Raw genomic sequence first — 25,144 nt, 5'->3', positions numbered from 1 at the left:
CGTGATTTAAATCAGTCTTGTAATGTAGGTGTCCCTGAATTGTGCTATACATTTGAAGTTTTACAGGGCTGAAAAAAAAAACAGGAATAGGGTTAGAACATGATTGAGGAGAATGAACCCAATGTTAACTATGTTGGGGGACTACTGTGACCTCAATACGGTAGAAATTACAATGAAGCGGAGATCTGGACTGTGCATAGATGGTATCATAGATGAGGCTAAGTTTTTGTCTCAGATATTTTTAGTAAAAGTCACGGATGGGTCACAGAATATTCATGGAAGCCCGTGACACATCCGTGACTTTTACTAAAAATATCCTTGACAAAATGGGGAGCTGCAGAGTCCCCACACCACCCATGGAGGCTGGGCAGCTGCAGGGGCTCCAGCTCGGAGCTCCGGGGCCTCCACCACGTGTGGAGGCTCGGAGCTTCAAAGTCCCCCGCTGCCTGTGGCAGCCGGGAGCTGCTCGGTTTGGAGTCACCCATGTCTCGGAGCTCCAGGGGCCCCTGCTGCCCTCAGCAACTGGGAGCCTCACGGTACCCCCCACCAGCCACCGTGTGCAGCAGGGGGACCCTGCAGCTTCCAGCCACCATGAGCTGAAGTCACAGAGGTCTCTGGAAGTCATGGATTCCAGGACTTCTGCGGCCTCCATGACTTAATTGCAGATAACCTCTCAGGTAACCTATAGCTTAGTCTAAATACTGGCCTTAAGCAAATCCCTGTCCACACCAATCTAGGGAAATTTTGGTAGAAGAATCCTGCTAGCAAAAACCCTGTTTAAATGCAGTTGTGGCTCATGTGATTCTAACCCCAGTGTGGTCGGGATCAGAAGTACTGCTGGGGACCTGCGGCAATTGTAAAATCAAGTATTGGATTTTCAGATCTGCCCTTTAAAATTCAGCAAAAGTTCCCTTATTTGTTTTCAGCAAAAAAACATGCTCAGTGCAGTGGTAATGCTGGTGAGACACCAGCAACACCAGGCAAATGGATTCTTTCTGAAAATTCAGCAGTTTCATGTTGAAGACATGGTAATAGCTCAGAGTACACAGAGGGAACCGGTTTCACTTCACGGAACTCATTGCTCTGGGAAAAGGCTGTTCCTTTCTAGTCTGTGTTGAATAGTGTCTATATGGGTCCAAAGAGCAGAGATGCCCGGGCAACGCATGCAGATGGCCTGTAGCAAGCGCATTAAAGGAACTTCACCACCACTTTCAAAACAAGTGGAAAAACTTGCTGGTTTTGGGCCTGTGACTAAGATCAAGTGTAGTATCATTTCAACATCAAATGCATTCACTGTTGGGGGAAATGTATCCTGCCTAGAGGACCCAACAGGTGTTTTCCTCTCTAACTTCTATGATCTTACGATTTTATACTGGAGAAGACAAAGCCCCCTTTTGTTACCTGAGCAACTTGAAATAATATGGAAAGAACCTTGCCACTTGGCCTCAGCTGTCACAGTGCCGCTACAAACAGACCTGGTAACAAGTTTGGGGAACTATTTTCTCCATTTGTAAAAGTTTTTGTAGTTCGTCATCCCAGTCTCTCTTTGGCCTTGTCCACACAAAGCTGTTTTATTAAAAATTTCCCACCAGCGCACTTCCAAACACGGTTGCTATGGTGGTAGCAGTAATATAGACCAGGGACTATCAGATGGCAGCATTTTTACCTGTGGTACATAAGCCTGCTCTGAACAGGTATATGATCATAGTGATAAAATTCTAGTATCTGCTTGGAGTCTTGTCTCCATTAGCACTTCCACCAGTAGAGCTGTATCAATTTGGCCATGGTGGGAAGTTTTTTAGTGAAGAAGCCTAGGAATGGCAGTGAGGGGAAGGGATTTTCCTGGCATCCAAGTGTGAAAGTTCTCCTCGTCTGCTAGGACCTCTTTGGGCAAGAGGTAGTCTGAGCAAGCCACTGGGTGTGAGGGTGGGCTTGATTGAAATATACCACGATTCAACCTCCCTGTTGGCACTGATATCCAAGAGGTCTGAGAACCAAATTCAACCTCCATCCCGGGTCTCCTGTGAAGTGGTAGAATATACTCAACTTTCAAGCTGGAGTTTGTACTATTCTAGGCAGTGGTCTAATATTTTATTTGCATTTCATTTATCACTGCACTGAGATTCTAGGTACACTAGAAATACTATAGATCAGCAGTCCTCAAACTTTTGAGGGTTGCGGGTCCCCCCCACCATACCTCTATCCACATGCTCTTCCCCCACCCCCGAGCTGGGGCCGGGAGCGGGGCCATGGCTGGGGGGAGAAGTAAGGGGATCAAAGCTAGGGCTGCAGGTAGGGTTGGGCCAGGGCCATATCTGGGGGCAGGGGCAGAAGGAGCCACAGCCAGGCTGCGGTGGGGGCAGCTGGGCCCATGGCCAGATGTGGCTCCACTCCCGGCCTTGCCCCCAGCCTCGGCCCTGGGCTGGGAACAGAGCCACGGCTGTGGATGGGGCCAGGCGCACGTGGAGCCGGGAGCCGGTGTCGCAGCTGGGGGTGGGAGCATCGCTGCAGCCGGGCTGCAGTGGGGGCAGGAGCTCCACTCCTGGCCTTGCCTCCAGCCTTGGCCCCGGGCTAGGAACGGAGCCGCGGTCAGCGGCCAAGGCTAGGGATGGGGCCAGGAGCCGGGGACATGGCTGGGGGCTGAACCAGAATAGATCTGGGGGCGGGAAGGGGCTGGATGGCGCTCCCTCTCTGCCCCCAGGGGGGCTGGCCTGGGCCCTGCTGTGCCCCCCTGGATGGTCCTCCATACCCCTCTAGTGGGGTGGTCCCCACACTTTGGGGACCTCTGCTCTAGATGGATGCCTATGGCCTCCCAGAGAGCAAATGACGTGGCAACTGCAAGATGTCTGGATAATAAGATGCATTATTGGGAGAAGTTCAAATTGTGCTTCAGAAGTGCAAAAGGTTAAAATTTACACGTTAATCTACTGAGTTAGAATCCATGTGACATTTTAGCTGTAGGGCTGGAATCTTAAACACTTAAAGCTTTAGCATAGGCCTTGGCTCAACAAGTAGAGTTGTCAGGATTACACATTAATTTAAGGCATGAGAAAGTTTGAAACACTTGTACAGCTCCCTCCTCAAAAAGGATATGAATCATAAGTCTTTTGAACATAGTTGAAGGAGGCAGGGTTACAAGTTAACTGAAGTAACTTAACCTTCACATTTTACAGCTCATTTTGTGCTAGGCAGCTGTTGTCACTAAGCAAGGAGTGAGTTTGTGTCACAGTGGAGGGAAAAGCATTGTGTCTACCTCAGCAAGCCAGTTCTGTGTGTTTTGGAGGTGTCTCAGCTATTAGCACCAGGCATCCATACGCACATCTCTGATTTCATGCAGGAAAGTGTAACAGGATATAAAGCATCTCTCCTGGTAACCAGGGTATTGTGTGTTGTTGCAGTCATGTGGTTTTCCTTTCATGAAAAATTATGAGATCTTAGTTGGCTGGGGACTTTTCACAAGTCTAGTGGTTAAAGCAGAGTTTTCAGAGGGCTAGGAGTCCTGGGTTCAATTCCAGTCTCTGCACATTATGAGCTTTGGCAAGTTGCATACCTGTCTGTACCTCCATTTTTCCATCTGTTAATAGGGTAATACCTTCCTCATGGGAACACTGGGAGCATTAAGTAAAGCACTTTGAGATCCTCTGATAGGAAGTGCTATAAAGGGCAAAGTATTATCATAATTCAGGCTGGTCATAACCACTATAGGTGACAGGTTTCAGAGTAACAGCCGTGTTAGTCTGTATTCGCAAAAAGAAAAGGAGTACTTGTGGCACCTTAGAGACTAACCAATTTATTTGAGCATGAGCTTTCGTGAGCTACAGCATCTGATGAAGTGAGCTGTAGCTCACGAAAGCTCATGCTCAAATAAATTGGTTAGTCTCTAAGGTGCCACAAGTACTCCTTTTCTTTTCACTATAGGTGAGATTGCCAAACAGTTTCCATTTTAATCCTGTTATTTTTACAGCCTTGTAACTTTCTAAACTATTTTTGGATGATAGTTACTTGTTCTCTGCCTTAAGTTTGTCTTCTCGATGGAACTTTTTGGGAAGTTTGAGTAAAATCACTTAACCCAGTTGGGTGTTCTGAGAGGCTGAGAATTTTCCCATTGGAAAGAGACATTCTTATCACCTTGTTTCTCACAGGAATAACAAAATAAAGGCGAGACTGTGAAACATCTAAATTGGTATGTATCGAGATCTTACTGATCATTTCATTCTGATTAGCTGTAGAGTAATTTAGCGCTTGCCCTGTTTTATTTCTACAAGTCCATTTGCTGTGAGCAAGGAATTTACAAGCTCCATTAGCAAATCCCCATGAACTTGTAGGCTGCACAAAATCGGTAGCCCCCGTTTCTTTTCCTTTGTTCCTTAAAAGAAACTAGAGATTTTAAGTGAAAAAAGTGAGCATTCCTGCAAGCGCTGTTTCCAAAATCAAGCACTCAAGACATTTCCAAAGTTAGTTCTTCCTGCAGCATTCCCCTCTGTATATTACTTACTGTTTTTTATGGGTATACTATAATAAGTATATTAAGACTTACAATTAACAAAGCAAACAGGAATAGAAAATACTCCATACACACAATGTGGCCATGTTAACATTGTTGGAAGACCAGATTACAACCCCTATACTTACAGACTCAGACTTTAAGATCAGAAGGAACCATCATGATCATCTAGTCTGACCTCCTGCACATTGCACTGTTAAAGGCACTTTAATCTTTGTAGCTCAGATGATTCAAAATATGTGTTAACCATGTTCTCAAACTGTGGTACAGCACTGGACTTCAGTAGGACTGAATGTGGTTCTCTACGTTTTAACCTCGTCAAAGAACAAGCGTGTTGCAACCTTTTTTCCTGACAAGTTGTTAAGTAGTTTCTTTATAGGTTATATAGTCTGTTAAGCTTTGGTGCCTTAGGCTCTCTTTTCACTGGGAGAGTGTTTTTTACATTGAAAGAGCTGTTCGAGTTAGTTTTCTTGATGTAAAATCTTAGTGGAGACGAGGCACAGGTAATTTTGACTTCACTCTCTTTAATGGAGGTCAACCTTATACCCTCCACTTATGGCTTAACTTGAATAGCTACGTCAAGTTAAAAAACTGTCTTCTCTAGGATTTTACAGTAAGATAGTAAAAACACACCTCTGTTGCCATGAAGAACTAGCCTGAGATGCAGCAGTGGTGTTAATCCCAATGTCCTGGCAATTTCCATTTGGAGTAATAGTTTTGCGCTTCTCAAATCCTCTGTGCATTTTCAATTGAATGTAATCTATTTCTTCACTTTGTCATAAGCTGTGGGGTGGTGTTGCTTTGTCCTATTAAACAGCTGTAACTTTTCACTCCAGAACTACATTAGTTGACTTACAGCAATGAATGAAACTGAAGATTATGACACCCAAATTTCATAGTGGTGGAGCGTTGTCTAATGCTTAAAGCTAGGATGCTTGGGTTCTATTCCCATCTCTACTGTAGATCATGTTTGTGAGACAGGGAATATTTGTTTCCTCACTTATAAATGGGGATTCTTTATGTCCTTACCTCCCAGGGATGCTGTGATTCATACTGTTTAAGTGCTTTGAAATCCTCTGATGAAATGTGCTATAGAAGAGCAAATTCCCATTATTGTGACTCAGTGGAGTGTTTGGTGATAGCATAGGATGGGGGGGGGGAGGTGGAAAACTCACTGTATTTTGCCACACTTGTTTAGACTTTGCCATTAGTTAATCCAATTATGTACTATGACTCTCCCAGTATAAAATGTTCTGGACAAACACATTGAAGTTCTGTAGTAACCCTGCCTTGAGCACTGTAGCAGATTGCCTTGAGCCCATCCAGAAGGGACAAAATTGTTCTGTGAACAGCTCAGAGTAGCGAGCTGTGGAATGATGATCTGACCCAGTAAGTAAGAAATAAAAGTCTGCCTCATTTCAAGTCTTCTATTACAAATGAGGCAGTCCTTGCTTAGCAAATGTGTAACAAAGCTGTGCCCTCTGAGCTACACTAGTATGAGTGCTCTTTGCCAGTGCCTTTTTGTGCCTATCTTGTCCCTTCTTCTCCTTTTCCCCTCTCCTGCATTGGGAGGTATCTGTAATATGGAGAAAGAGGTAGTCCGAAGAGGTAGGTGTTAGTCTTGTCATTCCCGCAAGTGACCCTGTGTTCTGAAAGGGCTTGACTCTTCCAAGGACAGAGAGCTCTGCGCTTGCTGCCATGGGGGGTTGGCATCATTTGAAAAACATTTACCAACCCAACAAATGCCTTCATTGTTTTAGTTGCCCGTGAGTTAATTTTGTTCTAATGAGGCTCTGTTAATGTAATCATCTGACATTGGGAAAGGGAGGTGGGGGAGGACCCAAGTTGAAAAAGAGCCTAATTAGCAAGTTAATTATAGCAAGCAAGAAAATGTACTGGTTAGATAAGTAAGCGATTGTTATGCACACACAAGTCAGGCCATGTTAGAAACCGCTGCTAATGGGGGAGAGGTCGGGAAACATTTTGTCACTCAATGTAAAACAAAAAAGGGAAAATGCTGTGACTTGTTTGTGAGATGCTAGCAGAAATGCCTCATTCAGTCTCGGGGTTCTTCCCTGCCAAATGGGCCGTTGGAGGGGGAGCTGGAAACCCAGGCAAGTGTAGCCCTCTCCTTACCTGCCCTCCTCCCTGCACAACAGAATAGAGACTTGAAACCAGAGCAGGCAGGATTTCTGATGCTGGAGGTATAAATGAATGGCCAGCAACTACACTGGACTGGAAGGATTGCAGAAGAGCTGTAGATAATAACGCTATGCCGAACAAGAAGAAGTACCATGTGAATGGCGATTCAGGGATTAAAGCCCAGGTGAGGGCAGCCTTTAGGTACCATACTGTAGACTTTCTAGAACAAAGTACAATTGTTTCTTTCTCCCCAGTCACTTACTTTTGGTATCGACTAAGCCCCTTCACCTGGTGTAAATGAAGCATAATCTCCAGAGAACGCATCTTTGTTTGGCTGTTTCCTCTCAGGAATCGGGGTTTAAGTGTCACAGCTTTTAGTTGAACTGCTGATTTTAGAGACGTTCTGTCGTTTCTCTTCAGATCATGCCTGTGGGAAGGTATAGTGGAAATCTGGAGCTGGGAGGTTGGATGGGGCAAACCAGCATGTGAAAACCAGAACTTCTGATGGCCATACTTGCTATTGAGCTTTGTAAATCTGTGCAGAGCTGGTCTTAAATTGGAGCTCCTGGGCAACTTCCCCGGGAAGAGGGGAGCTGTATCTCACTTCTTTAAAAAGAAGTGAGCATGCACCTGCATTTAGAAATCATTAACCCTTGTGGCTCTGGCATGAATTCCAGCCTGAATCATTTCATCCTGCCAAAGATCTATATGGCTGTTAGAAGCAGTGTATATATAGCCACAGATAGTCGAAGCAGGTCAGTCTCCTAAATCCAAGTGTTTGTCGTTTTTAAGGGTCTTAGAATTTATCACCTGAAAACTAACTCTCATGGGAAATTGATTGTTACCTTCAGAGGGACTTTTGTTTCTTGGTCTAAACAGGTTCTACATGTAATCAGTATCCTTGCTTTTGTTGGTGTCAAGTAGCAAGGGAGAGTCTTGATTACAGGTTATGGTGGTAGCTTGTCTCGGGTGCAGCAGGAAAACAGCTCTTTTTGGGGTAGCTTAGCCTTGTGGAGGACTTAGCCTTGTGGAGGACAGGTGTGAATTAATAGAATTTTAAATGAGAATTTTGGTCTGACAATAAATGAAGTTTAAAGATCTCAATTCTTACATTTCTAGGTAGGGCATATTTCTGTTGCAGAGATTCCAATTCTGAACTGCAGTCCTGATCTAGAAATTGTACCATTATAAAAAAATTTTACATATACACACACCCACACACAGTATGATGGTGTATGTATGTGTGTATCACCATCATACTGTGTGTATACATATACATAAGAAATATGTATATAATGTACAACCAGACTGAGCTGGTTATAGTAATTGTCCTATAGAAACCAAATTCCAGTTATTGACCTACACAGGACTGTGAATGAGAGTGGAAGGATATAGTTTCATCAGAGGGACTTAGTGAAATATTATGCTAGTTAAAAACACGACTGGGAAGGCATATCATTGCTATATATAGTGCTGCTGTTGGTTTGGTATGTAAGTGCTGTGTCTTGGGGTTCAGTGCCCTGTTTTAATTACTCACTCTTGGCTTGAGTTGGCATTCCTGTGGTTAGAGCTGAGATGTGGTAGTAACATGACCTGGGTTCTAGTTCTGCGTAACTTGGTCACTGGTTTATTCTGTGAACTTGGGCAAGTCACATTCCTGTGTTACTTTGGAAAAAAGTTATTTGAAATCTCTATACATGCTATATAAATGCTAAATATTATTGCACTTTTTACAGCATTTGCATGGAAAATCCCTTAACAGATGATGCAGGGGAATATTAACAGAATGTTGCTTTTTTTTCTGAATTCTGCAAGAAGAGTTATTCATCCTTGTTAGCCTTCCAGCATATCTAACTTTTCCTAGAGCATCATTTTATGCCAATAATCTGGTGGGGTAAAGCTCTTCTACTAATTGAGGGATCTGTTTAAATGAAAAGAGCATTCTTGTAGAAAAACAGCATTCTTAGAAAAGGGCATGTGTATACCATTGTGCGTAGAATCTGTTTCACAAGGAGTAGAGCTGTTTGAAGGCTGGATGTGCAACTCCTGATTCTCACCTTAATTTGAGTGACCACTTGCCTTTTTCTGTTTGTTGTCTGGTGTTCAGTAACATTTTATTGTTGATTGAGTATTCTAGGCAATACCAGCTTTAGGATTATCAGAGGAAAACCCTGGGTTGCTGTTGCAAACCTTCTTGCAATCCTTTCTTCCATAGCCATGATTGCAGCATACTAATTTTATTAGCCCAATGACCTTGCCAAAGTTCCAAAACAGTTCTCTGAATTCCTGCCGGAGACTTGAGGTATCACCGAATCAGCTCCAATAATCCCTACCTGCTTACCAGGCTTCATGTCATGGCCATGTTCTGGATGACATGGTCTAGACTGACCTAGTCAATATCCCTATTAAATTGGACAGAGTCACTTTTAGTGATGTAGTGCTGCTTCCCTGCACTTGCTAGTGCAAGGAGTGAGACATCAGGACTGTAAATTTAGCACTCCCTTGTGGCAATGTAGAGCATTGCTGCTTAAGCTACTGTGCTTGAATTTGAGCTGCTCCCAGAAAGGAATCAAGTTCCAGGCAGGTAGGAGAAATCTCTAAACAGAACCAACTACTTAAAATATCCTAAGAGGTTAATAATCACAATTAATGGTTTGACAGTGTTCTGAAGGTGTAAATACTTAACACTTATTGAGCCAGATCCTCTGTTGGAGCAGATTGATTCCAGTGAAGTCAATGGAGCTTTGCCAATTTACACCAGCAAAGAATCTGGCCCATTGTTCTTAATTATCAAGTGAAGAGTTATTACCAGTTTCACTGGGAGAGTTCTAACACATTAGCACACACGCACAAAAGACTTTGGATCAATGCTTAAAATTAGCTAGCATAAAAATTCAGACATTGGAAGTGAATTTATCTGTGACTAATAGACGTGTGCGCTGAAATGTTTGCTGAATTGCAGCATAGTAATAGTGGTTAGAGCAGGGAAGGACTGAAAGTAGACTGCCTACCGTCTATCCTTGATGCTGCCACTGGCTTGCTGTGTAACCTTGCACGAGTCAGATAAATTCATATCTTTAGTTTCTCCGTTTGTTAAAACATGAGTCCCTACCTCAGATGTTAGCTCAGTGCTTGCAGAGTGCCTTGTGATCTTTGGGTGAAAGGTTGCTAGAGAAGTGTAGTTAGGAATATGAGAAGTTCAAATTACTTCTGTGTTTTTCTTAATGAACTGAACTTCTATTTAATAAAGAATCTTTTGTTGAAAGTTATAAGATATGCCTTTATAGGGACTTGAAGGGTCTGGGGATAGGCAGCGGGCAATGGAGCTTTCACTGGTAGCTCGCCAGTAAAAAAAAATCTGGTCCTGTTTGGTAGCTATTACTATCCAACATCTGTGTGGAATGGGGTTTCAGTCAGTCCCTATTAGGCAAATGGCCACATCACAAAGCCACCTTATATTTGGCCCTCTTACTGTCCGTTTCAGCAGAGATCAAGGGTGGAATAAAAACTCCCCATCGCCCACCCCTCCAGTGTTCCTCGGGAGGTAACATCCATGAAAGGGTTGAAGCACATTGGCAGAGGATGACAATGAGCCTCTTCTGTAAGTAAGGGTGCTAAGTGTGTCTTTACTCTACACGGTGTCTATATAAAACGGGCACCACCTTCGCAGCTCTGTCTGCTACACGCTTTCAGAACAGATCTGCTGACTTTATGAACTAAAAATAAGTTTTGATTTCTGTTAGCCTGGCAGAGTCAAGACAACTCTAGGAGAATGAACTGGAGACTAAGCTTTTCTGTGCAGTGTAGTAGAATTATTTTCCATCTTCAGTCAGTTTTATGCAAACCCATTGAAGTTAATAGGGTTGCCAAGGTGTTGTCAAGAGCCTATCTTGGCCTGTAGGATTTTGATTATTGATGGTGATGCCTGATATGGAAAGAACTCAGCTTGATTCTCAGATCCCAGACTAAGTCTGCAGGTTGGGAGTTACTGCCCCCTTCCCATCATTTTATTAGTTAACTGAGCATATCTAATCATTGGGAGAGGGTAAATACAGAGCCCTGCCGTGATGTATTTATACTACATTCATTACTAGAGCACTGGGCAACAAAATGGCAAATGAAATTTAATGTTGATAAATGCAAAGTAATGCACATTGGAAAACACAATCCTAATTATACATATACAATAATGGAGTCTAAATTAGCTGTTACCGCTCAAGAAAGAGATCTTGGAGTCCTTGTGTATAGTTTTCTGAGATCATCCACTCAGTGTGCAGCGACAGTCAAAAAAGTGAATAGAATGTTGGGAATCATCAAGAAAGGGATAGATTATAAGACAGAAAATATCATATTGCCTCTATATAAATCCATGGTACACCCACACTTTGAATACTGTATGCAGATGTGGTCTCCCCTTCTCAAAAAAGATATATTGAAATTGGAAAAGGTTTGGAAAAGGGCAACAAAAATGATTAGGGGTATAGAACAGCTTCCATATGAGGAGAGAGTAATAAGACTGGGACTTTTCAGCTTGGAAAAGAGGCGACTAAGGGGGGATATGATAGAGGTCCATAAAATCATGAGTGGTATAGAGAAAGTAAATAAGGAAGTGTTATTTACTCCTCATAATACAAGAACAAGGGGCCACCAAATGAAATTAGTAGGTAGCAGGTTTAAAACAAACACAAGAAAGTATTTTTTCACACAACGCACTGTCAACCTCTGGGACTCCTTGCCAGAGGGTGTTGTGAAGGCCAATAGTATAACAGGTTTCAAAAGGGAGCTAGATAGATTCATGGAAGATAGGTCCACCAGTAGCTATTAGCCACGATGGGCAGGAATGGTGTCCCTAGCCCCTGTTTGCCAGAAGCTTGGATTGGGTGACAGGGCATGGATCACTTGGTGATAACCTGTCTGTTCATTCCCTTTGGGGCACCTGCCATTGGCCACTGTCAGAGGACAGGATACTGGGCTTGATGGACCTTTGGTCTGGCCCAGTATCGCCGTTCTTATTGTTTGTAGGAGTGTTAGCATCAGTCTCCTGGCCAAATTCCAATTTGGATAATTACAGTTTGCCAAAGTAAATTTCCTATGGCATTTTCAGCTGCAAGTGGTGTCCTTCACTTTTTGACCTGTTACATAGAGTTTCCTGTACACTGTTAAACAGCTGTCATGTTCTACCCTAGAGAAGATGAAGTGATCTCAACTTTATTGTAAAAAGAAAAGGAGTACTTGTGGCACCTTAGAGACTAACCAATTTATTTGAGCATAAGCTTTCATGAGCTACAGCTCACTTCATCGGATGCTGTAGCTCACGAAAGCTTATGCTCAAATAAATTGGTTAGTCTCTAAGGTGCCACAAGTCCTCCTTTTCTTTTTGCGAATACAGACTAACACGGCTGCTACTCTGAAACCAACTTTATTGTGTGATCCAGCTATTACTTTGTCCTCCTTTTTGACTTTGTAGCAACCACATTTATACAGATATGCCAACTTTCCAGGCAGTCAAAAGGCTGGGTGTTTCTCCAAGCATCACCCCCAGAATTATGATAGCCACATCCTCTATGGCAAATCTTAAATAATCCAGTGTATGATGTATTGCTATGAGGGTTGCTTAGTTCTACCTTTGGTCTTTTGCACAGCAGGTATCTAGCATCTCATGCTCTCCATATTTCTTGTCAGGTCTGCTGTTGATAAAATAACCTTCACTTCAGTTCTACAGATTTCTGAGGGCCCCCTTTATGATTAATAATCTGCACTGTTTTCAGTTTTAGAAAAAGCACTTTAGTTACTGGAACAGAAATGTCTTTATTCTTCTAACTAGTGCGCCTGTTGGTAAAAGTGATTGAAACGTGAGTTTGAAGTGTTTGTGGAGGACAAATGGGCTTATACCATGTGTGCTAAGATAGGCCCAAATTAACACCCCCAATTATATAATAGAAACTGCTACTCAGTCTCCACTGAAATAATGCAAGTAGCCCCTCTCCGGTGTAGTCTTTGAGGCTGTTAGGCAACTACTCTGTCAGGCAGTGGATTTTTTTATACCACATGTAACTGGAGTTCTTTCTTAACAGATCCAGTTTGCTGACCAAAAGCAAGAATTTAACAAGCGCCCAACGAAAATCGGTCGCCGTTCTCTGTCCCGTTCCATCTCTCAATCATCTACAGATAGCTACAGCTCAGGTAGGTACCGCTGCTGGCTCCCTTCTGTCCGTGTGTCTTTTTAAGCTGCAAGTGCTCTTTTGTCCATTTGTCTGCCGGCCTCATAGTTTTTCCTTCATACCTCAATGACAGGGAGGGGCAAACTTTTTGGGCCGAGGGCCACATTGGGGTTGTGAAACTGTATGGAGGGCTAGGTAGGGGAGGCTGTGCCTCCCCAAACAGCCTGGCCCGCGCCCCCATCCGCCCTCAGAACCCCCAACCCATCCAACCCCCCCCTGCTCCTTGTCCCCTGACCGCCCCCTCTTGGGACCCCCCACCCCTAACCACCACCCCCTGGTATTCCACCCCCCATCCAACCCCCCATCCCCTGACTGCCCTGACACCTGTCCAACCCCCAGCCCCCTGACAGGCCCCTGTCCAACCCCCCCGCCCCCACGCCTATCCAACCCCCCCGTTCCCCAGCCCCTGACCGGGCCCTAACCTCCTCCACATCCAACCGCCCCCTATCCCCTGACCTCTACCCCCCTCCCCCGCCACCCACTTACCATGCTGCTCAGAGCAGCAGGAGCTCGCAGCCCCGCCCCCCAGCTGGAGCCAGCCCCACTGCCGAGCAGGAGCGGCTGGCCAGAGTGCTGGCAGCATGGCTGGGGGAGAGGGCACAGAAGTGGAGGGGCTGGGGGCTAGCCTCCCCGTCCAGGAGCTCAAGGGTCAGGCAGGACAGTCCCGCGGGCCATAGTTTGCCCACCTCTGCTCTATGAGGTTTAGGAAAGGGGATGAAGAGAGAATGTGTTGCTGTTTTCCTCTTTCCATATACAATTGGCACTTGGATGCTATACTAAACGGGTTTCTTACACAGAGTCTGGCTTAAAACACAGATTTAGGCTTCCCTGACTCTCTAACCCCACTGCTCCCTCTCAAATCCCTCATGTGTCTTTCCAGCTCCTCCTCCTTCCTTCCAAGGCTCTGTGCAACTTCACACCCAGCTTACAACTGTGCTTGTATTTCATCGTGTTCCTCCACATTAGCTGTCCTAATTGTTCTTCGAGTATGTGTCAGCATGGATCCCACTATAGTCGCTCGTGTACAACATCAGTCTTTTGAACACAAGAACTAAGGGTCACCCAATGAAATTAATAGGGAGCAGGTTTAAAACAAACAAAAGGAAGTACTTCACACAATGCACAGTCAACCTGTGGAACTCCTTGCCAAGGGATGTTGTGAAGGCCAAGACTATAACAGGGTTCAAAAAAGAACTAGATAAGTTCCTGAAGGATAGGTCCATCAATGGCTATTAGCGAGGATGGGTAAAAATGGTGTCCCTAGCCTCTTTTTCCCAGAAGCTGGGAATGGGTGATGGGCTGGATCACTTGGTAATTACCTGGTTTGTTCATTCTCTCTGAAGCACCTGGCATTGGTCAGTGTCAGAAGACAGGATACTGGGCTAGATGGACCTTTGGTCTGACCCAGTAGGGCCTTTCTTACATTTTTATGTATGTTCTTATGTTATGAACAGCAGCATCCATTGGAACTGCACGTACTTCCATATGAAGGCATAAAGGGTGGAGTGGCTCAGTTCCTTCTGTCCGTGGCTGTGAGATGGAACCTGGTCTGTCTCCAGTGTACTAATCTATAACTCCAGCTAAGCCTCTCAGAATTCTTGAAAATAAATAAATAAATCAGACCTCTTCTGCTTCCTTTGAAGAACCGCTGTGAATGAACTCAGCCCATTTGGAGTGATTTTTGATGGCGAGAGTCCCCTGTTCTGGATGCCTTAACATGACAGACTCTAAACCTGTGGGCTTCAAGGCCTACCCTTCCTGTAGCAGGCTACTTCCATTAAGATACGCACAGTGGATGCCTCTTCTGTTTGTGAGAGAGTCATATACCTGGTAGGTGACAGATGTGCTGCTCGTTCTCTTCCAAGCTGTGCAAGCCGTGGGACGCACAACAGAAGCGTCATTTGTTGGAACAAACTATGAAGATCTTTTTGGACCTAGAGGAGACAGGTACCAGAGCCCACCAGGTAACGAACCGACCACCTTCCTTGAGTGCCCTGTCTAGCAGATACACAATGCCTAAAGCCAGCTTAGAGAAGACAGCACTGAGAAAAGACTCTAAGCCAACGTCTCCAGAATCAAAGTGTAGCACCAAGAGAGGCTTCCCTGAACACAAGGACAGAGACTCCAGATGGAGCTCAGTGTCTTCTCACAAGGAAAGTCCACATAAGACTTTGGAGGAAAACCACTGAGCCCCACACAGCATTGAGAGGTAGTGATGAGGGACCACCTACCACTGAAGCACAGAGGAAAAGTTCACTGGCATCAGTGACACAACCTTCAGCATTTATGCCTTTAACAGACTCACTGAGGATGCTCAGTATTCCCCTGGAAGAACTTAGAACTGAGATACTTGAAGCAGTATTGAAGCAGATCCTGGTACTGAGAGTGTCGTTTTCCTCAGTGCTGCCACTAGAGGAGATCTGTTCCTCTTCTCTGCTTGTTCTCACCTCCTTTGAGCAGAGAATCCTCTCTCCAGAGTTCCCTGGGTAACACAATAGAAAGACCTTAGTAGCTCTGGCTCTCCCTGCAGAACTCAGCAACCGTCACATCAGGAATGTCACTGGACTGGCCAATATCAGATAAGCCTGCCATAACTCTATGGCATGGTGCTGTGGCTCTGTTGAGCTTGGTGGGATCTGCCTTCGTAAGCTTCTAGGAGCCAATCTCATCTCATTCTGGGAAGAGAGAGAGTGACCATGCTCCCCAAAGGCACTGTTGGCCAGACCATCAACACTGGGTCTTGGGAAAAAGCAATAACAATGTCCTACCTCACCACCTAAGAACCTTTCATCTTCGTCACCCAATGCAGCAGTGTCATCAGTGCTGTTGTCAGTGCTGTGTGACTTCAAATAATTTCAAGAACTACTTATGACAATCGCAGAGATGCTAGAAATAGAGACATCTGTCATACAAGAAAAATCTCCTAAAATTTTCAACATACTGACATCTTTGGGCCTGCGGGGATTTCTCACCCAATGAAGAACTGCTTGATCCCAGTAAAGTCTTGTGGCAAATGCCTGCCATGATACCTACCACTCACCCAAGAAGGATAGCAAAGCATTACCAAGCCCCTCAGAAGGGTTTGAGTACTTCTACGTCCATCCCAAAACAGGCTCTGTGGTTGTCTCACCTGTGCATGAGCAATCCAAGTCCAGTAAAAGCACCCCAAAGGACAAAGGCCTAAAGAAGCTTGATCAGTTTTGGAGGAAATTCTACTCCTCTGCCTTCCTCCCACTGTGGGTGGCAAGCTCAGGCCTTTCTGGTCAAATATAACATTTTGACCTAGGACAGGGTGACACCTTTTCACTCCCATCTGAGAATAGGGAAGAGCTCAAATAAATAGTTAGAAGGTCCATTAGTGGCCAAGGCAGCCCTACACTTGGCAATAGACACTTCAGACACCACTGTCAGATCTAGGGTCATGGCAATGACAATGCACAGAGCATCATGGCTTCAGGCATTGGGCATGCCCAGGGAAGTGCAGGCCTTAATCAAAGAACTGCCCTCTGAAGTCATGGAACTAATCAACAAGTGGACAGGCAAAGCTCTGCACTTCTTAATGGACTCTAAGGCCATTTTGTGCTCCCTGGGGATCTGCACCCCAGCCCTGTACCACAAACCATAACATCATCAACCCCAGCCTAGCCAGAGGAACAGATTTTATCACACCAAGCAGCCTCACTATCATGCTAGGCAGAACCCAAATGAGACAGGCGTCACCAGCTTTCCTCATTGGTGACACACCCATTCCCAGAGTGCATCAGCAAATTTGTTGAGATTGTCAGGGGCTGCAACAGAGCCAGTCCTAAGAGCATGACTAGGGCCCGACCCAAATTCACGGCCACGAAAAACGTGTCACGGACCATGAAATCTGGTCTTTTGTATGCTTTTACCCTATACTATACAGATTTCGTGGCAGGAGACCAGCGTTTCTCAAAGTGGGGGTCCTGACCCGAAAGGGAGCTGTGGGGGAGGGGGGCCGCAAGATTATTTTAGGGGGGTCACGGTATTGCCACTTTTACTTCTGCACTGCCTTCAGAGCTGGGCAGCCAGAGAGTGGCAGCTATTGGCCAGGTGTCCAGCTCTTAAAGCAGCACCCTGCCAGCAGCAATGCAGAAGTAAGCGTGGTAATGTGGCTCTGCCTTCAGAGCTGGGCTTCTGGCCAGCAGCCACCGCTCTCCAGCTGCCCAACTCTGAAGGCAGAGCCGCTGCCAGAGCAGCACAGAAGTAAGGGTAGCAGTACCGCAACCCCCCTTACAATAACCTTGCAACCACCACACAACTCCTTTTTGGGTCAGGATCCCTACAATTACAACACTGTGAAATTTCAGATTTAAATAGCTGAAATCATGAAATTCATGATTTTTAAAATCCTATGACTATGAAATTGACCAAAATGGACCATGAATTTGGTAGGGCCCTAAGCATGACCTTCGGAAGTCACCTCGCCCTTTCCACTGGGTGTGGTCTGCCATAAGCAAACATGCAGTAACCAATCAGAAATGATTGCCATAGAATTCTATCATAGAACCAATATTTCACTAATGAGGGATTCCCACAATAGATCTATTCATTACAGAAGACATGAACTTCTGACCGAACTTCTGCTCCAGAGAGAGCTTCTTACTAGACACCTTCCTGCTATAGTGGTCTCAAGGCCTCCTCTATGCCTTTCCACCAATTCCCTGATACCCAGGATAATATCCAAAATCAGACTGGACAAGACCACCCTGATAGCTCTCTACTGGACAAGGCAAATTTGACTGTTAGACCTATTGCAAATGTCCAGTCAGCCTCCTATCCATCTCCCAGTCCACCCAAACACGAAATCTCAGAATCATGGTCAGCTGTTGCACCCAGAACTGTAGTTGTGGCACCTGACTTCTTGGATGTTGGCAGGTTGAGCGTTACTGATAGGGACTGTTCTTGACAGGTTCAAGAAATTCTCATACATAGCATTAAGCCCTGTACTAGGATGATCTCCTCCAAATGAAAAAGACTTTTCCTTGGGCAACCCAATACAATCTGGACCCAGGAGAGGTCCTGATACCAAGGATCCTGAAATACATGCTGCACTTAAAACAAGCTGAACTAACATTTAGTTCTCTCAAAGTCCACCTTGCAGTAATATCAGCTGTAGTGGTATTAAAATTCTTCAGGGTCCTCCTGTTTACTTATTCACATGTTAGAGGCCCAGTTCCTGCATGGGATCTCACCACTGGCCTCTTGAAATTTATGGAGCCTCTTTTTCAAGCTCCTGTTGGATTGCTCGATGCACCACCTTACTCTTAAGACAGTTTTTTCTGGTTGCTGTCACCTCAGCCAGGAAGGTCAGCCAGTCTAAGCCCTTATGGCTGAATCTCCTCACACATTCTTCCATAGAGACAAAGTTGTTTTGAGACCACACCCTAAGTTCATATCTAAAGTGGTCTGAAAATTTCACTTGAATTAACCATTTAACCTGCCAGTCTTCTCCCAAAACAACACTCAATGCTAGGGGAGAAGCAGCTACACTCTCCGAATAGTTCAAGAACTTTGCTCTATTACCATAACATGACTGAGCCTGTCTCCTCACCTATTCGTGGTTATATCCTGCTCATCAAAAGGCCAAGCCGTCTCATCACAGACAAACACACCGCATGATCCACTCAGATTTTATCTGCTATCAGATAGTTCTTCTTCGAGTGCTTGTTCATGTCGATTTCAATCAGGTGTGTGCGCGCACGTGTATGCTGGCTGGAATATTTTTCCCTTAGCAGCATCTGTCGGGTCGGCCTGGGCGCCCCCTGGAGTCACGCCCTCATGACACCTAATATAGAGCCCTCCGACCCCGCCACCCCTTCAGTTCTTTCTTATCGACAGTGACAGTGGCTGGAACTTCCCTTGGCTCTTGCTCAGCAAGTTTTCTTCTCTATTCCATGTATATAGTTAGTTAGTTCTTAGTAGTACTCCAGTTAATAGTTTAGTAGTTGGGGGTTCCCTCCGGCCCTGATGCCGTGGCATGCTGCGGTCCCCAGGCTTCAAGAACTGCGTGGCTTGCACCAAGTGCATGCCGAAGAGTGACTCGCACTCATCATGTCTTTGGTGCTTGGGGGAGACCCATCAGAAAGATCCTTGTAAGATCTGCTGTGAGTTCTGCCCAAGAACACTTAAAGAAAGGGAACAGTGGCTGAAGGTGATCCTCATGGAGGCAGCCCTACACCCCCACTCTGACCCTACGGCGTCGTCCTCGACACGGAGCGCCCTGGTGCCGTTGGCGACTTTGACGCCAAGGAAGGACTCCTCCAGGGACTCTCGGCACCGCCAAAGCTCCTCACGGGCCCATCTGATAGTAGGCACCGCTCCCACTTGCTGGTGTCTCAAAAGAAGAAAAAGCAGGACGACCGTTCTCCTCCGGCTAAGCCTCGAGACGTGCAACCCCAGGTGGGCCACTCCTCGGCCTTTTCTTCTGGGGCCATGTCAACTCCTGTCCAGGTGAGGCGGTCGAGTCTGGCCCCACCTCAATCACTGGCGCCTACACAGCAGCTGGAGCTCCCGTCCACGCCGGAAGCAAACTAGGCTGCTAGAGAGCTCCTCCACCTGATGACACCGTTCTCACCTGCCAAGGAGGAACCCTCAGCGCTGATGGAGCCACGTCCTCTGGTGCACTCTAAGGGAAAGCCGGCTATGGTGTCAAGGCACTCCCCTTTGCCTTGTCCATTGGCACGTACACGCTCCGACAGAGAGCCTTCCCGCTCCCCGAGCTCTCAACGTTTGAGGAACCGAGCATCAGCTCCTCCATGGTCTTCAGTGTCTGAGACCTCGGAGTCAGAGCCCGACTCCTACCACTTGAGTAGGAGCAGAAGCCATAGAGCGAGATTGGGCAGAGACAGATGGGAGCATCTGGCATGACCTCCACAGTGGCAGAATCCGCCTCAGTGGCCCTTCTGGACTCCCTGGGCTTATCACCAGGGCCAGGGAGGAACCCAGGGCCACGCTCAGGGACATCTCCAGTGGCCTCCACTACTTTCGTGCCACCTTCCGCTGTGCATCCGCCCCCGGCACCTACGGTCCTGACGCCTTTGCCTCCAGCCCTGTTGTCAACTCTGGCACCGTGCTCGGCTCCAACTTTGGCACCGGCCTTCACGACGTCGACGCACCCGTCCCCCATGCCTGCACCGTTGTTGACGTCGACCTCGATGCAGGCACCTACAGCCCCAGTGCCGATGTCGGCACCGGGCCGGGTGGCTCCTGTGAGCGTGCCGACACAGTTCCCTCCAGTGAGACTGATGCCAATGTTTGCTACGATGGCTATGGCCCTGGCACCGTCTTCAGCACCGCCTCCTCCAACGCTGCCCCAGGAGTCACGTGACCCCTCCAGGGCAGACGGTAGAGAGCTTCCACTGCTGGCACATGCTTCCTCCTCGTCGTCGCTGGACAAAGTGATGGCAGGGACAACCATAGCTCCTGCATTAGGGGATAACAGTCCTACAGCAGTTGCTCCGCAGGGCTGCCCAGGGTCTGGGCATCAAGGTCGAGGAGGTGGTAGAGGACACAAATCCCACGGTAGACATCCTCGCACCCTCGGGGCCTTCACGGGTAGCATTACCCCTCATAAAGACAGTGGTGGACACCACTAAGACCCTGTGGCAGACGCCGGCATCCCTGTCACCCACTGCCAAACGTAATGAGTGGTGGTATTTCGTCCCCTCCAGGAGCTTTGAGCATTTCTTCTCCCATCCGTCTCCAGACTCGCTAATGGTCAATGTGGCTAACCAGAGGGAGAGACAAGGTTTCCAAGGTCCTTCCCCAAAGAATAGGGATGCTAAATGCCTGGACCTCATGGGTAGAAAAGTCTACTCCATTTGCAGTCTACAACTCCGTATTGCTAACCAGCAGGCCATTGTGAGCAGGTACTCTTATAACACCTGTTCTTCAATGGCGAAGTTCATGGAGCTCGTCCCTTCGGACTCTCGGTCAGAGTTCACCACCTTGGTGGTAGAAGGGAAATTAGTCTCCTGTGCTTCCATGCAGGCAGCTTTAGACGCTGCCATGAGAGTCCTAGCGACAGGGGTGGCTATGCAGTGGGGGGCCTGGTTGCAAGTCTCAGGGTTACCCTATGAAGTCCAACAGACAATTCGGGACCTCCCATTTGAGGATGAGACTCTCTTTTCAAAAAAGACGAACAAACGGCTCCACAGCCTAAAAGATTCCAGAGCCACCCTCAGATCTTTGGGCTTGCCTACCGCTGCCACACAGTGTAGACACTTCCGCCCATAACCTTCTCAAAGGTTCCAGCAGCAGAACTGCCAGGACTATTCTAGGAGGAGGAACCGGAGCGGTAGGAGAAGGCAACATCCTTCCACTAATCAAGGCCAGGCCAAACCGCCCTCTGGCCCTAAATTGGCCTTTTGAAGGTGTGGTCGAGGACAGCGCACCAGACCAGAGACTGGATCTACACCATCTTACCTTTTTCCTCCCGACTATCCCCTTTCTACCGTGCGTGGTCCTGTATTACTTTAGACTGCAGGGTGCTTCACACGGTAGAGAGGGGATACTCCATCCAATTCTGTGCCCTCCTGCCCTTCCACCCCCTTTCCCTGTTCCTTTTCAGGGACCCTTCTCACGAGCAACTTCTCATTCAGGAGGTGCAATCGCTCCTAGCACTGGGGGTGGTGGAGGAGGTTTCACTGGAGCACAGGGGCGAGGGTTTCTATTCCTGCTATTTCCTAATACCGAAGGCCATCAGGCCTATCCTGGACCTGCGCGACCTCAACAAGTTCATGAGGAAACTCAGGTTCCGCATGGTTTCCCTGACCTCCATTATCCCTTCACTGGATCCAGCAGACTGATATGCCGCCCTCGACTTGAAGGACGCGTATTTTCACATAGCAATAGCTCAAAACCACAGAAAGTGCCTCAGGTTTGTGGTCAACAGTTCCCATTACCAATTTACTGTCCTCCTGTTCGGCCAGTCAGCAGCACCTTGAGTCTTAACCAAGTGTATGGCAGTCGTCGCTGCCTTTCTGCGGCGACATCAGGTACAGGTATTCCCATACCTCAACGACTGGCTGATCAAAGGCCGATCCAGGTCTCAGGTGGCATTCATCAGAGCCACCTTCGAGAATCTGGGCCTCCTACTGAACAAGGCAAAATTGACTCTGTCCCTGGTCCAGAGGATAGAGTTCATAGGAGTGGTTCTGGACTCAACCTAAGCCAGGGCATTCCTCCTACAGGCGAGATTCCAGGCCCTTGACGCCATGATCCAGGTACTCAGGCAGTTCCCCACCACCACTGTGAGAAATTGTCTCAAACTTCTCGGTCACATGGTGGCCTGTACGTACGTGGTTTGGCACACCAGACTCAGGCTTCAACCACTGCAGTCGTGGCTTGCATCAGTGTACAGACCTGCCAGGGACAGTTTGGACAGGATTGTGACCCTGCCTCTCTCTATCCTTGACTCGCTCCTGTGGTGGGCGGACGCTCAGGAGCTGTGCTCAGGCGTTTCCTTTGCTGCCCCACAACCATCCCTAGCACAAGTGACAGACGCGTCAGATTTGGGGTGGGAAGCTCATCTGGGGGACCACAGGACTCAGGGCCTCTGGTTACAGACAGATCTCCGTCTTCATATCAATGTCAGGGAGCTCAGGGCAGTACGCCTAGCATGTCAGTCATTCCGCCCGTATTTGGCAGGTCGATGTGTATCAGTCATGACGGACAATACAACCGTGATGTTCTATATCAACAAATTGGGGTGCATGCTCCTCTCCCCTTTGCAAGGAAGCCCTCAGGTTATGGGACTTTTGTATAGAGCAGTCAGTCGATCTACAGGCATCATATCTTCCAGGGGTCCAGAATGAGCTGGCGGACCGTCTCAGCTGGTCTTTTCACAGCCACGAGTGGTCCCTTCGCCCGGATGTCACAACCTCGCTCTTCCAGAGTTGGGGCTGTCCCCTGATGGACCTCTTCGCCACGCGACACAACAGGAAGTGTCAGCAGTTCTGCTCCTTCCAGAATCACAGTCCATTGGGGGGGTCCACTTTGATACGCCTTCCCACCCTTACCACTCATCCACAAGATCCACAGAGATCAGGCTCAGGTCATTCTCATAGCACCAGCCTGGCCCCGCCAGCATTGGTACACGTCTCTCCTAGACATGTCAGTGCAAGCCCCAATTACCCAGCCACTTTTCCCGGACCTTCTCACGCAGGATCACGGGCAGCTCCAGCACCCAAACCTGTAGTCTCTACACCTCACAGCATGGAGGCTCCATGGCTGAATCCATTCGAGCTGTTCAGAACAAGTCAGACAGGTTCTCCTGGGCAGCAAGAAAGCCTCCACTAGGGCTATGTACCTGGCCAAGTGGAAGAGATTTTCAATCTGGTCAGCTCAGTACAACTTTCCCCTGGCGCTAGCCTCAGTGCCCCAGATTTTGGATTATCTTTTCCACGTAAAGCAGGAAGGTCTCTCCTTGTCTTCTATAAGAGTACACCTGGCTGCCATCTTGGCTTTCCATCCGGGGGTACAGGGCCGCTCAGTTTTCGCTAACCCCCTGGTCAGTTGCTTCCTGAAGGGCCTTGACAGGTTGTACCCGCTTGCCCACCAACCAGTTCCTGCTTGGGACCTTAACTTGGTCCTCTCTAGGCTCATGGGGCATCCCTTTGAGCCTCTAGCAACATGCTCCCTGCTCTACCTTTCCTTCAAGGTTGCATTCCTAGTGGCGATAACATCAGTTCTTCTTCACTCAGCGCACAGTCAACCTGTGGAACTCCTTGCCTGAGGAGGTTGTGAAGGCTAGGACTATAACAGGGTTTAAAAGAGAACTGGATAAATTCATGGAGGTTAAGTCCATTAATGGCTATTAGCCAGGATGGGTAAGGAACGGTGTCCCTAGCCTCTGTTTGTCAGAGGGTGGAGATGGATGGCAGGAGAGAGATTACTACATCATTACCTGTTAAGTTCACTCCCTCTGGGGCACCTGGCATTGGCCACTGTCAGTAGACAGGATACTGGGCTGGGCGGACCTTTGGTCTGACCCAGTATGGCCATTCTTATGTTCTCATCAGCCTGGAGGGTGTCTGAGCTCAGGGCTCTAACGTCTGAACTGCCCTACACCATGTTTTTTAAGGTCAAGGGTCAGCTCAGGCCCCATCCAGCCTTCCTCCCATAGGTTGTATCGCAGTTCCACATCAACCAGGACATTTTCCTCACGGATTTCTACCTCAAGCCTCATGCTTGTAGCAGGGAGCAGAGACTCCACACTCTCGATGTCCATAGAGCGCTAGCCTTTTACATTGAGAGGACGAAACCGTTCAGGAAGTCGGTACAGCTCTTTGTCGCAGTAAGGATGAAGGGCCAGCCTGTTTCGACACAGCGCATTTCATCATGGATTGTGGCCTGCATTGCCGAGTGCTACAATCTAGCAGGGATCCCAGCGCCCCTGATAACGGCACACTCTACAAGGGCGCAGGCTTCATCAACAGCTTTCCTAGCTCAGGTCCCCACCCAGGAAATCTGGAAGGCAGCGACGTGGTCATCAATACACACCTTTGTCACACACTATGCGATTACTAGGCAGGCCAGAGATGATGTGGCCTGTGGCAGAACAGTACTGCAATTAGTGGACAGCTCCGACCCCAGCTCCTAATTTTGCTTGGGAGTCACGTGGTTGGAATCGACATGAAGAAGCACTCGAAGAAGAAAAAACAGCTACTCACCTTCTCATAACTTGTTCTTCGAGATGTGTTGTTCATGTCCATTCCAATACCCGCCCTCCTACCCCTCTGTCGGAGTAGCCGGCAAGAAGGAACGGAAGGGGTGGCAGGTCGGCAGGGCCATATAGGCCAACCCGATGGATGCTGCTAAGGGAAAAATCTTCCGGCCAACATGCACATGCGCGCGCGCACACCTGATTGGAATGGACATGAACAACACATCTCGAAGAACAACAGTTACGAGAAGGAGAGTAACGGGTTATTTTCCTTCCAAAAATGAAGGCGCACTCCCTCAGGGCACAGGCAGCAGCAGCAGCCTCCTTTGGAACCGTGCCAGTATCTGAGCTCTCTAAGGCATCTCCATGGAGCAACCCACTGACCTTTGTTAAACCGTGTTATGACCGTGTCATGATAGCCAGGTCTGTTGCCAAGTTGAGGAGGGCAGTGCTTCAATCATTATTTGACCAATGCAGCTGGAAGTATTCATCCCCACTCTCCAGGAAGGATACTGCTTGCCAGTCACTTACAGTGGGATCCACGCTGACGTATTCAAAGAACAAATGAATTGTTACCCTACAGTAACT

The 25,144-nt window shown here is 47.4% G+C and overlaps 1 protein-coding gene across 7 annotated transcripts in view; it reads left to right on the top strand.

The window, feature by feature from the left end:
* AHCYL2 (adenosylhomocysteinase like 2) overlaps positions 1 to 25,144 on the top strand; it is a 208,974-nt gene that overhangs the window by 135,583 nt on the left and 48,247 nt on the right. For 6 of the 7 annotated variants that reach the window (XR_014712920.1, XR_014712921.1, XM_084638548.1 and 3 more), the window contains exon 2: positions 12,721 to 12,829. Coding sequence is in view for 5 of the 7 variants with exons in the window: in XM_084638548.1 (XP_084494674.1) it covers positions 12,721 to 12,829 (109 nt within the window). In the remaining 2 variants the exon portion in view is untranslated. Of the gene's footprint in view, positions 1 to 6,562; positions 6,831 to 12,720; positions 12,830 to 25,144 lie in introns of those variants that run through there. The other variant, XM_084638547.1, reaches the window with a different exon arrangement.

The sequence above is a fragment of the Lepidochelys olivacea genome, assembly GCF_965140295.1.
Source record: "Lepidochelys olivacea isolate rLepOli2 genome assembly, chromosome: 1".
Classification (NCBI taxonomy): Eukaryota; Metazoa; Chordata; order Testudines; family Cheloniidae; genus Lepidochelys; species Lepidochelys olivacea.
Note: the sequence above shows the minus strand (reverse complement) of the source record. Positions and strands in the feature narration are given on the sequence as shown.